Genomic DNA, 12,925 nt, shown 5'->3' on the forward strand with positions numbered 1-12,925 from the left:
ACACCACTGTGATGATACCGGCTCCCCGGCTGCTCCTTCTTATCCTCAGTAGCTCCATCATTCTGACTTGTCTGTCAGTTCCTTCAACTCCTTAATAGTTCTGTCCTCCAGGGCCCTCACTCAACTCTTCAATTCCTTCTAGAAGAGGGAAGCAAGGCTTTGAGACGGTTCCTACCTCTCTGGTCCTGGGTGTGTGATCACACAAGGATGGGAAGACTTATCTACGAGATTGCTCCTCTCTCTCCTCTCATTTTCCCCAGGTAGTTTGGTGAAACATGGTAGGCTATGAGTTTACGGCATTTCAACGGTGCTGAGAGTCTGAAAGATAAGTCCGAGTCCAGCCCAAGGGCTGCCCACCAGGGTCCACTGTAGCTCTAGAAGTTCTGCTTGTTGGGACTGACATGCTACGTTTCTGACGTAGCATGGAGTGGAGCAGCTGATCACAGGTCTTAGAGAAATGTGGATGTGGATGCCAAGTCCAGCCTGGACAGGTGACTTTGCTTCTTGGAACCTCAGTTTCCCCATCCATCACGTGAAGGGTGAGTATTGACCTCCATGGTTGCTAGAGGAGATCTGAGGAGGCATGATGCAGACTGCCTGGCACTCAATAAGATTGCAGCAAATACTCTCCATCATTAGTATTTTTACTCTTTCAGAGGAAAAGAGAAGTTTCCTTCAGGGAGAAGACTGGAGTGGGATAAGGTGAGAGGTGGGTGTTAGAATTACAGAGGCTAGGGACTTCCTTAACGGTCCAGTGGTTAAGACTTCACCTTCCAACATATGGGTTCGATCCCTGGTTGGGGAGATAAGATCCCACATGCCTCCTGGCCAAAAAAAAAAAGCAAAAGCATAAAACAGAAGCAATATTGTAACAAATTTAATAAAGACTTTTAAAGTGGTCCACATTAAAAAAGAAAAAAAAAGAATGAGGGAGGCTCTAATATGGCTGAGACTAGGATGCATTTAGGCAGTGGGGTGTGAGGAAGGGTAAGGAAGGCCCACGGGTGGGGAAGGGGCCACTTTTCTTGGACCAGCCAAGTGTCTAGAGCCCAGGTTTTGATCCAGCCCCTCAGCCGGTCTTGGATCCCAATGTAGACACAGTAGACAGGCCTGGATTCCCAAGCCAAGGCTGAGAGTGGTGGGAGGAGCCATAAGAGTGCATGCCTTCTTCGAGTGGATGGGCCAGACCCATGATGCTCTCCATAGCAAACATGTGGTATGCTAGGAAACAAATAACCCCACTGAGACCGCTCCTTCTGGAAACAGGGGAAAAATGTGGATTATCTTGAGTTCAAAAATGTGGGCTCCCAGGTGGCCAATAAAGTCAAGGTAGTGGGATAGAAGCTGATTGATGAGTTTGGTTATGTTTTCTCTGGCCTTTCCGTGCTCACACTCGGTGCTATAAGGCCTTTCCACTTGGGTGACCATGGTTACATTCTTGGGGAGCACTGAGCACCCGGAGGGGCTCAGTGGGGCCATCCTGGATGCTGGGTGCCTACCAAAGACTCCTTTCCATGGTAAGGGGAAGGGAGAGAGAGGCTTTGCCGTGATGATTGCAGACAAGTTCCCTTGCTTCCTTCCTATGTCTCCGAGGGACCCTGGAAGTGGTTCTAGATGTTGGGGGGCTGCAAGAACCACTGGAGGTCATCTTGTCGGTCCCCTTCCACCTAAAGAATCCTACTTGGGGAAATGAGAGCCAGAGAGGGCAAGGGCCTCCTCGCTCGGGGTCACCGGGCTATCTGGGGACTCAGATCCATGGTCCCAAGTTTCTGACAATCTGCCTGAGAAGCATCTTGCTTTCTGTGGGTCCTGTCTGCTCTCAGCTACTCTGGGGAGAAGGCTTACGGCTTCTTGGCATCTGCAAGCTAGACACTTTGAACTTGGGCTGCCGTGACCTTTCTGAAAGGCAGACTGGAGCAGGTTGCTTCCCAAAGGGCTGTCTTCAACAGCTTCAGGGCCTCTGCAGAGACCCCTACGTGTGCCCTTTGTAAGACATGTGAGGCCCTTCAAGAGCTGGCCTCTGTCCTCTCCTCTGCCGTTGCTCTCCAGTCGCACGGGCTGGCAGTGGGTCTCTCGTGTTCTCCTGCCTTTGCACATGCTGTTCCTGCTCCTCGAATGCCCTTCCCTCTTGTTCTTGAAGGTTTCTCAGGCTCTCCCCGTGGCCTCCTCTGACCCCCTAGGCTCAGCCACTCCTTCCTCTGAGCTCCCAGAGCTCTCGATCACTCCTCTATTAGCACTTATCTCATTGACTCAGAATGATTTGTTTACATGGCTCTTCTCCCCAGGGTAGGAGGCATGCCTTCCACATCTGTATGTCTTCCTCCCCTAGAAGTGCCTAGCAGAGTGCCGGAAGCCCAGCCTGGGCTCAGGCGGTGTACATGGAGTGAATGGCCAAGGGACGTATGTGTCCTCAAAGGTCCCCCTGCACGTGGCCTGGAACGTCAGCGCCTGTGAGCTGTGCCTGGCTCCTGGCTCCTGTCCCGCTTTGCCTTCCCACAGCTGGGGCCTCTCTTCTCCTTCCAACAGCTGGCCCAGCCCTGCCCAGACTCGGGGGCCAGCCACAGCCTATCCCAGGGAGATTTAAAGAGCCCGTGTTCAGAAGTTCAGGTGACTCAGCCTCCCATGGGCTTGACCACGAGTTCTGTTGTCACCTGGGTCTAGACTCTTGGTTCCCACCACATCCCATGAGACAGGCAGCTCCCCAGGGACCATTTTCCCCAGATCTTAGTCCTTCTTATGAAAGAGTCTAAACTGAGTCCTCCTGGTCTAGCCCTGGTCTAGAATTGAGTCCCTGAGGATACGTGTCGCTTTCCTCCCCGTGGCCAGTGCCCAGCCACTGGGCCTCTCCGATACCCTCTGGCCCATTTAGATGGCAGACTTTCCCTGGGTGCCTAGCACATGCAGGTACGGGGTCTCTGCTGCCACGGAGCTCACGGTAGGGGTGGGAGGAGCAGGGATGACACTGGTGATACCGGTGGGCAGTGCTAGGACAAGAGGTCAGGCGGGGGCTCTGGGGTCACAGAGCAAAGTGCTGAAGTAACCTCAGAGCTGGGGTCTGACCTGAGATGGAGGGGGCCAGGAGACGTTACGAGGAGAAGCGGAGGAGGGGGGCTTCTTCCTGGTTGAGGGCTCCGAAAGGTCAGGGTCTGGAGAAATCTACCACCATGCCCCACATACAGACCAGAACCTTCCGTCAGGTCCGTGGGGCTGCCTGTGCCTGTCCTGGGAGCACAATGTTCTCACGGGAGGCACTGAAAATTGAGAGGACCATGGCTCCCTCCCATGGCGCTCCAAACCGGGCAGGCCCATGAAAGCTGTTTCTCCTTTATTTTATTGCTTAGCTGCTAAGTTGGAAAAGGCAATGGCACCCCACTCCAGTACTTTTGCCTGGAGAATCCCTTGGATGGAGGAGCCTGGTAGGCTGCAGTCCATGGGGTTGCTAAGAGTCAGACATGACTGAGCGACTTCACTTTCACTTTTCACTTTCATGCATTGGAGAAGGAAATGGCAACCCACTCCAGCGTTCTTGCCTGGAGAATCCCAGGGACAGCAGAGCCTGGCGGGCTGCTGTCTACAGGGTTGCACAGAGTCAGACACGACTGAAATGACTTAGCAGCAGCAGTGATGTTTGACTCTTTTATGACCCCATGGACTGTAGCCCATCAGGGTCCTCTGTCCATGGGATTTCCCAGGGAAGGATACTGGAGTGAGTGGCCGTTTCCATCTCCAGGGAATCTTCCTGACCCAGGGTTGGAGCCTGCATCTCCTGCATTGGCAGGCAGATTCTCTACCACTGAGCCACCTGGGAAGTCCCTCTTCTTTATTTATTCAGTCGATATTGAGTGAGTCCCCACCATGAGCCAGGGACTAGGCTGGGAACTGGGGTGGGGGGGTGGTGCTGATCTAGGGAACCAAGATGCATTCCTGCCCTCAAAGGACTCATGGGCCAGTCAGGAGGGAGGCATAGAAAGAAGCCATGAGAGCACAGCATGGGGTTAGCAGTGGTGGGAGGGAGCCCCGTCTGGGAAAGAATGGCCACAGGGACCCAGACAGCACCACGGGCATCTCACCTATGTCCCAGAACCCTCACGTGGGAGCCAGGAAGACTGGTGGGCAGAGGGATAGCCCCACCACCTGGAGTCATCAGATGACCTATGGGCAGTGTCTTATAGCTCTTAGCAGAGGCAGCAAGGCCCAGGGGGTTTAGGATCCTTCTAGTCGAGTCTCTGCTATTTGAGAGCTGATTGATTTTGGGGCAAACGACTGAGCTTTCCTTTACTCATCTGTAAAATGGGTTGTGTTTATGTATGGATGTGAGAGTTGGACTGTGAAGAAAGCTGAGCACTGAAGAATTGATGCTTTGAACTGTGGTGTTGGAGAATACTCTTGAGAGTCCTTTGGACTGCAAGGAGATCCAACCAGTCCATTCTAAAGGAGATCAGTCCTGGGTGTTCTTTGGAAGGAATGATGCTAAAGCTGAAACTCCAGTACTTTGGCCACCTCATGTGAAGAACTGACTCATTGGAAAAGACCCTGATGCTGGGAGGGATAGGGGGCAGGTGGAGAAGGGGACGACAGAGGATGAGATGGCTGGATGGCATCACCGACTCGATGGACATGAGTTTGAGTGAACTCAGAGAGTTGGTGATGGACAGGGAGGCCTGGCGTGCTGCGATTCATGGGATCGCAAAGAGAAGGACACGACTGAGCGGCTGAACTGAATTGAACTGAATGCCTGCCTCTAGGGTTGCAGCCAGCCCCTGAGGAAATAGTAGTTATGTGATAAGCTTAGCAACGTAGTTGCTGCTCAACTCCTGTGGCTTGATTGTATTAACCGTCGTAATAGATAACAACGGGTAAGCACACATCCCTGTGGAAAGAAAGGGAGTTGCATTTTGTGCGTGTGTGCGCGTGTGCGTCTGCCTGTCGGAGAGTTTTTAGGGGGTTGAGTGCAGGGAGCCACAAAAGCTAGGGCCGTGGGCAGACCTCCAGGGCAGGGGACGCGCGGTCCGCTCCCTTCTCCTGCCCCCTCAGCGGGGCGCGCAGTCGGCGGGAGGCGCAGGTGTCCAGTGGGTCCCGCGCGTCCCCATCCCTCGCCGCCTTGGCCGGGCCCCAGCTCCCTTCTGCCGTCCGCCCCGCGTCCTCCTCTAACCTCGGGTCTGGACGGCGGAACAGTGGGGCCGGGAAAGTTTGAGTCACGGTGGGGGGAGCGGAGGAGGCGGGCCCGTGACCCTGAACGGGGTGGGCTCTAGGACCCGCCTCGGGCTCCCAGCAGGGGGACCCCGCCGCAAACCCAGGTCCCGCGCGCACCAGCCGCCGCGCGACGGAGCGAGGGGCCGGCTGCAGCGCTCGTCGGGTGGCCGCTGTGTGCACCAGGGCGGTCGCGCTCCCCAGGACCCGCGCGCCTCCACCGTGCCAGCCGCAGCCCCTCGGCCGCGCTCAGCATGAGGCCCCGGGCGCCGCTCCTGCGGCTGCTGCTGGCTGTCTCCGCGGCCGCCGCGGCGGTGGTCGGCGAGCCCGGGACCGCGCTGCCCCCTACCACGGGGGGCGCCACCCTGGCCATCGTCTTCGACGTCACCGGTTCCATGTGGGACGACCTGATGCAGGTGATGGACGGCGCCTCGCGCATTCTGGAGCACAGTCTGAGCCGCGGCAGCCGGGTCATCGCCAACTACGCGCTGGTGCCCTTCCACGACCCAGGTAGCGCCCCCCGCGCCCTCGGCCTGGCGCCCTGGCGCCGTGAGCTCACCCGCCCGCTCTGCGCCCGGGGCGCACTGAACGCCCGCCGGTTGCACCGCGGCCCGGCAGGGGCGCCTTCTCCACACGTCCGCTCTGCACCTGGGGCAGGCCTCGCAGCCGCTGCGTCCTCTCCCACCCCGCCACCCGCAACCCCGAACCTGATCCCCTCTCCCGCGCCTCCCCGCCCGCGTCCTCGGGTGGGTGACGGAGAGGCGCGTGCACTACCTTCAAAAGCCGCGCCGTGCGACTGTGCGGCTTCAGCAAATAACCTGCCTCCCGGAGCATCACAGGGTGAGAACCACCTCCCAGGCTCGCTGAGATGTTGAACTGGGGCTTTGGTGTCCAGGGCCTGGCCCGCGCGCGCCTCCACTGGGTTCTTAGACTTTGCTCCCATCGCGGGATTCGGGGGTCAAACGCTGCATATTGCTCCTCACCTGTTCTCGAGAGAAAAACAGCAGCCAGGTGGCCTCCACCTACCCCTCACTGCCAGCCGCGCCCCCCCCCCAACCCTCTCTCCCCTGCGGGCAGCACCTCGCCCCCTACAGCACCCCTACTCCGCCCCCTACCGTTTAGCTCAGGGTTAAGGCCGTGCCCTTGAAAGGCTCCTGGGAGACCCCACTGTGGGGAGTTTCAAGGAAAGCAGCTGTGGAGCGGTGGGCTCAGATTCCCAACCTTGGGAGTGGCAGGACTGCTTGTTCTCCAACATTTTTAGTGAAAAACTTCAGACTTACAGTAACACAGGGAGAAAAAAACATACACGAACACCTGTCTGCCCACCACTCAGATCCCATGATTAATTTGACAAAGTTTTGTCCTGTCTCTCCATTCGGCACCTCCCTGTTCAGAAGGATAGCTTTCTAAAGCCAAAAACTAAACTAAAAATAGCAGAGTTTTTTGCAGAATTGTACTACAAAGTGCTCTTGTTCGGAGGAAATGCACCCAAGTCTGGATGAGCTAGGAAGCCCTGTTAGAAGCCCTGTTTTCCTTGATTAATCACAGCATCATCAGAGATTTTTGAAAAGGTGGGTGTGACATAATCCCTTACAGCCCTCAGGCTGAGTGTGGAGTCCCTCCGCTTCCAGGAGCTCTGGGCTCTGTAAAGCTCTGCAGCTCACAGCCCAGAAGCCATGGGTCTGGAAAGATTTCTGGGAACAGCAGAAGCTTGGCTCCCACCTGGAGGTCAGGAAAGAGCAAGGTTAGGGGAATTGTGACATCATGGGTGTGCGGTGTGTCCTGGGGGCTTCAGCTCAAACACAGCTCATCCTCTGTCCCCCTAACTTTCTCACTCCCTTTCTGGGTCATTCTTGGGCTTCCAGAGGTACTGCATTGAAAGCGCTTAGCGATCATTTAATCCACCTCTACTCTTACAATTGGAGAGACTGAGGCTCTGGACATGGACAGGACTTCCCCAAGGCCACCTGCCAGGCTGGCATAATTTCTGACTGATGCAGTGAACATGAGTTTGAGCAGATTCAGGGAGATGGTGAGGGACAGAGAAGCCTGGTGTGCTGCAGTTCTATGCAGTCACAAGGAGTAGGACAAGACGGAGTGATTGAACAACAATAACCCATATTTGTCTCTAAAATGCTTGGCTCCATTGGCGGGCAGGAGAGCAGCCTGTTGGAAGTGGATACAGTGTTCCGGGCTCCGTAGTGTCTTCACCGTCCCCTCACTGGCCATCATCTTCTGGAAGCCCTCATTCCACCCCCAAGCTCTCCTCTCCTCTCTGGAGGCTGAGCGCATGCGTGACCCTCTAACCTTCACTCCATCTTCTGCAAAACAAAAAAATCCCACCCCCCTTTCCCATCTCTGCTTCCCAAACCATGCTCCCTACAGACACCCCAGGTCCAGTGGAGGGGGAACCTCAGTGTTTATTGAGCCCTTGCTGTATGCACAGTCTTGTGAGGCTGTCAGTGTGAAGCAGGCAGGGTTCACGTCAAGGAGCCAGCAGCCTGCAGGCGATAAGACAGGCAGAGGGTAGCAGGTATCCCTCCTGACCACTCCTGACTGTTGGTTAGTGTGGGAGGGGACTCATCAAAGGCTCTCTGAGGAAGCAGCATTGGAGCAGGACCTGAGGAAGATGAAGGGAAATTGATCAGCTTTTGACCACATGCCGGGGGATGCTAGGTGCCAGGGATACAGAGGGAAGGAGGTCTTCCTAAACACATGGAGCTTGCTGAGTGGTGGTTGACACGTTGGGGCAGGTGTCTGTGGCTGTGGAGCCTGGGTGCAGGAGGGGTGAGATGGGGCAGCTGGGAGAGGCGAGATTGGTCCGGGCTGTTGTTAGCAAAAGGTAGGGTCTGGCTGCTCAAAAGCCAATAAACAGGCTGGGTTGGTGGAAAGGAAGGTTTGCTTTATTTCAGATGCCAGTAACTGGGCGGGGGAGGGTGGACGTCCGTCCAGAGGTCGACACCCCTCCACCCCCAACCACCACCAGGGACAGTCACTGGGGAAGAGCTTTTGTAGATGGAGGGAGGGGCTACATGCAGAAACAGCACAGTCGGCTCTGACAGTTGTCTTGAAACTGGTCATCGGTGGTTCTGACCAGCATCATCTTGGTTGTTTTGGGTGCGGTTAATCTTCAGTTCCAGGGTCGGTCTGTTTCCATTTCTTTGAGGCACATTCTCAGAATTGGGGCAGCTTGTGTCATGGCTACAGTCTGGTCATCATGTACTTAACTTCTCCACCTGGTCGGGGTTTCAATATCTATAAGACAGCTCACAGGATATGGCTCAGAAAATTATCTAGAGACCTTGAGAAGGAACCAAAGATCTTCGACTATGCTTGATGAGTACCTTATTATTATTTGGTCTCCTTTGACTGTTTCCCCTTATTTCTGCATATTCACACTTCTCTGATTAAACTTATTTTTTGACTAATGTTTTTCCACAGAAAAAAGGCAGGCAGAGGACATGGGCGGGGGTTGGCGGGGGGCAAGGACCATAGCGTCCTGCTCCATTTCACTATGACCGCGGAACTGAGGATTCTTAGATCTCCTTTTATGGGCTTTGAGCAGACACTGAGTGTTTCTGAGCAAGGATTGGAGCTGTGGTTTAGGTTAGGCTGTGTCTTTTGACTCGGCCAGTAGAATTCCCTTTGGTGGAAGTGGAGCTGAGAGATTGGGGTTTTAGCTGACAGTTCAGGGCTTCCCTGGTAGCTCAGACGGTAAAGAATCTGCTGCCTGCAATGAGGGAGACCTGGGTTCAATCCCTGGGTTGGGAAGATTCCCTTGGAGAAGGGAATGGCTACTCACCCCAGTATTCTGGCCTGGAGGATTCCATGGACAGAGGAACTTGACAGGCTATAGCCCACGGGGTTGCAAAGAGTCAGAAGTGACTGCCACTTACTCACTCAGGTCCCAGGACTGTGTACTGGGAGGGTCTTCCTAAAGGAAACCCCTACATTAAACCTCAGAGACCACACTTTGCAAGGCAAGTTTCAAGTGGTTCTGGGTGGCACATGCTTCGAGATAAACCAGAACCTGTGCTTTGGAAATGTTTTTTTAATGGAAAAAAAAAAAAAATGGTATGTTCCCAAATGGCAGAGTTAGACTTTTGCTAATGGTTTTATTTTGGCTGAAATTTAGGTTGTTTTCAGTTTTTCTCTATTAAAATGTCTCAAAAAGCACTCTGGTGTGTAAATCTTTGTCTGCATCTTTGGTTTTTTCATTAGATTAAAGTTTTGGAAGCAGAATTCCTAGGTCATTATATAAACACACTGAGTGGGGGGGCAACTCTTCAAATTGTTTTCCAAAATGTTTTGGAAGTTTAAACTTCTACCAGAAGCCTCTGAGGGGACCGTTTAAGCGCAGCTACCCTCAACCCTAGTGTGCTGTGTGTGTGCTCAGATGCTCAGTCTTGTCTGACTCTTTGCAACCCGCTGGACTGTAACCTGCCAGGCTCCTCTGTCCATGGGATTTCCTGGGCAAGAATACTGGAGTGGGTTGCCATTTCCTTCTCCAGGGGATCTTCATGACCCAGGGATCAAACCCATGTCTCCAGCATTGGCAAGCAGATTCTTTACCGCTGAGCCACTGGGGAAGCCTGAACAGCTAGTAAACTGGAAAGGGGCATTGTGTTTTTGTTTTTTTTGTGTGTGTTCAGTCGCATCTGACTCTTTTCGGCCCCATGGACTATAGTCTGCCAGGCTCCTCTGTTCTTTAAATTTTCTAGGCAAGAACACTAGAGTGGGTTTCCATTTCTTATTCCAGGGGCTCTTCCAAACCCAGAGATTGAACCCAAGTCTCTTGCATTTCCTCCACTGACAGGCAGATTCTTTACCTCTAGCACCACCTGGGAATCCCCCAGCCCTAGGGATTAGGATAATAATATCTAGCCCCCACCCCTAATTCTAAAGATGGAAAATGATCTCTACTGATTTCAGTTGCTAGTGAGTTTCAGTAAGTTCTCAAGTGTTCACTAGATTTTTTTTGTGTGTGTGAATTTCTTCTTTTGTAAATTGTCGTTTCCTGTATTCATTTTTCCACTTGAGATTTTTAGTGGTTTTATTATCAGTCAGTATGAGGACTTTATATTGATGATATTATTGCTTTTTGTTGTACGGTTTTGTATGTTGTAGCATTTTCCCTGATTGTTTGCCTTCTAATATTTGTGGTTCTTAATGTTCTGAAGTTTTAAATGTTTATGTACTAAATCTAGTGACTTTTTCCCTTTGTAAATTTCTTCACTTGCATTCTTAGAAAGATATTTTTTTTCTTATCACAAAATCAGTTAGGTACATGTTCTAGGTTTTTTCATTTGTTCTCTTTTTTTCTCTTTATGTTTACTTTTTTAAACCTGGGATTTAAAAAAATCAGCATATGGTATTAAAAATAACTTGATGTGATTCTTCTAGAACAGGATAATGGTTAGGGTACATTGTATCAGACATTCCTTTCTGTTTCATTCATTTGGATCCTGTCTTTATCCAAAATCACTTTATATCAATTAATTTATCTTTCCATTCTGTCCTGTCGTATGACAGTTCTTATCCCGGGGCACACTGCATTCATTATTTGGGTTATAATGGGGCAAATCCTTCCTCCTATTCTTTAAAAAAAATTTACCCCCAGCCTTATTGAAATGCAATTGACACATAATATTGTGTTAGTTTAAAATGCCCAGTGTATTGATTTGATACATTTGTATATTGCAAAATGATTACCACTATAGCACTGGCTACTGCTTCCAACTTGTCACATAATTGCCATTTCTTTTTTGTGGTGAGAACATTTGTGATCTACTTTCTTGGCAATATTCAAGTACATAAGACAGTATTATTAGTGATAATTACTATGTTCTGCATTCAATTCTCAGAACTTATTCATCTCATAACTGGAAGTTTGTACCCTTTGACTAACATCTCCTTATTTCTGCTACTCCTTGACTCCTGGAAACCACCATTTTTCTCTGTTTCTATGAATTTTGGTGGTTTTTTTTTTTTTTTTAGATTCTATATATAAGTGAGATCATACAGTATTTGTCTTTCTCTATCTGACTCATTTCACTTAGCATAATGCCCTCAAGGTCCATCCAAGTTGTCCCAAACAGCAGGATTTCTTTCTTTCTTGTGGTCAAATAAGTTTCCTTTGTGTATGTATGCTGTATCATCTTTATCCATTCACAGCTGACCACTTTAATTTTTATCTTTTTTGCCACAGTGTGCAGAAGGATCTTAGATCCCTGACCAGGGATGACACCAGTGACCGCTGCAGTGGAAGTGCAGACTTCCCCACCAGGGAAGTCCCGACAGTTTAAAATTTTTAGTGAACTTTAAATTTTAGAACAGTTTTAAATTTACAGAATTACTGCAGAGATAGTACAGCGGTTCCCATATACCCAACATCCAGTTGTCTCTATTATGACCATCTTCCATATAATGGTGCATTTATCTCAACTGACGCTGGGAAAAACTGAAGGCAGGAGGAGACGGGGAGGACAGAGGATGAGATGCTTGGATGGCATTACTGACTCAATGGACATGAGTTTGAGTGACCTCTGGGAGTTGGTGACGGACAGGGAAGCCTGGCATGCTGCAGTCCATGGAGTCACAAAGAGTTGGACATGACTGAGCGACTAAATGGAACAACCCAATATTGAAATATTATTATTAACTAAAGTCCATTCTTTATTCGGATTCCCTCAAATTTCCCCTCGTCTGTTTCAGGATCCCATCCAGGATCCTGTGTTACATGTCCCTGCCATGTCCCTTAGGCTTCTTTGGTTGTGGTGTTTTTCAACCTTTGTTTTTGATGACCTTGACAGTTTTGTTTCGTATTGCCCAGATGTTTTGTCCCTCCGTCGTAATCTGCCGGGTGTTTGTCTCCAGTTAGAGTGGGTAATGGGAGGAAGATCACAGAGGAACAAGGCTGTTCTCGTCCCATCATGTCAAGGGTACATGCCATCAGTGTGACTTATCACTGTTGACGCGGACCTTGATCACCTGGCCGAGGTTGTCGATTGTCTTCATGGAAGCTTACTCTTTTCTTTCTCCCTTTCTGTTCTATCCTCTTTGGAAGAAAGTCACTACATGCAGCCCACACTTAAGAAGTAGGGAGATGTGATCCACCTCCGTGAATGTGGAGTATTTACAAAAACTGTTTGGAAATCTTCTGCATGAGAGAGTTGACTCCTCTCCATTTATTTGCTTATTCGATCATTTGTATGTATCAGTATGGACTCATCGTGTTATTCTTTGGGTTGTAATCCAATACTGCTGGGTTTATTTTGTTGCTCAAGTTTTTCCAACTTTAATCATTGGAAGCACTTTCATTTGGCCTCTGTACCGTTGACATACACTTACTGTTGGGAGCTAGTTTTTAAAGCACTTTCTTACTTTCTGGCTCTACAAGCTATTCCAGACTCACGTATTTCCTGTCCTAGTTGTAGAATTAGCAGTTTCTCCAAGGAACCCTGGTTCTGTTTATTAAAAGATGGTTTCGATGCCAGCATTAGACACCAGCACCCAGGTCCTTCCCAGGTGGCACAGTGGTAAAGAATTCGCCTGCCAGTGCAGGAGACACAGGAGATGTAGGTTTAATCCCTGGGTTGGGAAAATTCCCTGGAGTAGAAAATGGTAACCCACTCCAGTGTTCTTGCCTGGAGAATTCCATGGGCGGAGGAGCCCGGCAGGCTGCAGTCCACGGGGTCACAAACAGCTGGACACGACTGAACACACACCTCTCACT

The 12,925-nt window shown here is 50.9% G+C and overlaps 1 protein-coding gene across 2 annotated transcripts in view; it reads left to right on the forward strand.

Moving 5' to 3' along the window:
* Window positions 1-5,336: 5,336 nt before the first annotated feature.
* HMCN2 (hemicentin 2) overlaps window positions 5,337-12,925 on the forward strand; it is a 176,878-nt gene continuing 169,289 nt past the window's right edge. For both annotated transcript variants that reach the window (XM_070799427.1, XM_019971022.2), the window contains exon 1: window positions 5,337-5,700. In XM_070799427.1, coding sequence (XP_070655528.1) covers window positions 5,445-5,700 — 256 coding nt within the window. In that variant the 5' untranslated portion in view covers window positions 5,337-5,444. The remainder of the gene's footprint in view (window positions 5,701-12,925) is intronic.

The sequence above is a fragment of the Bos indicus genome, chromosome 11 (genome assembly GCF_029378745.1).
Source record: "Bos indicus isolate NIAB-ARS_2022 breed Sahiwal x Tharparkar chromosome 11, NIAB-ARS_B.indTharparkar_mat_pri_1.0, whole genome shotgun sequence".
Classification (NCBI taxonomy): Eukaryota; Metazoa; Chordata; class Mammalia; order Artiodactyla; family Bovidae; genus Bos; species Bos indicus.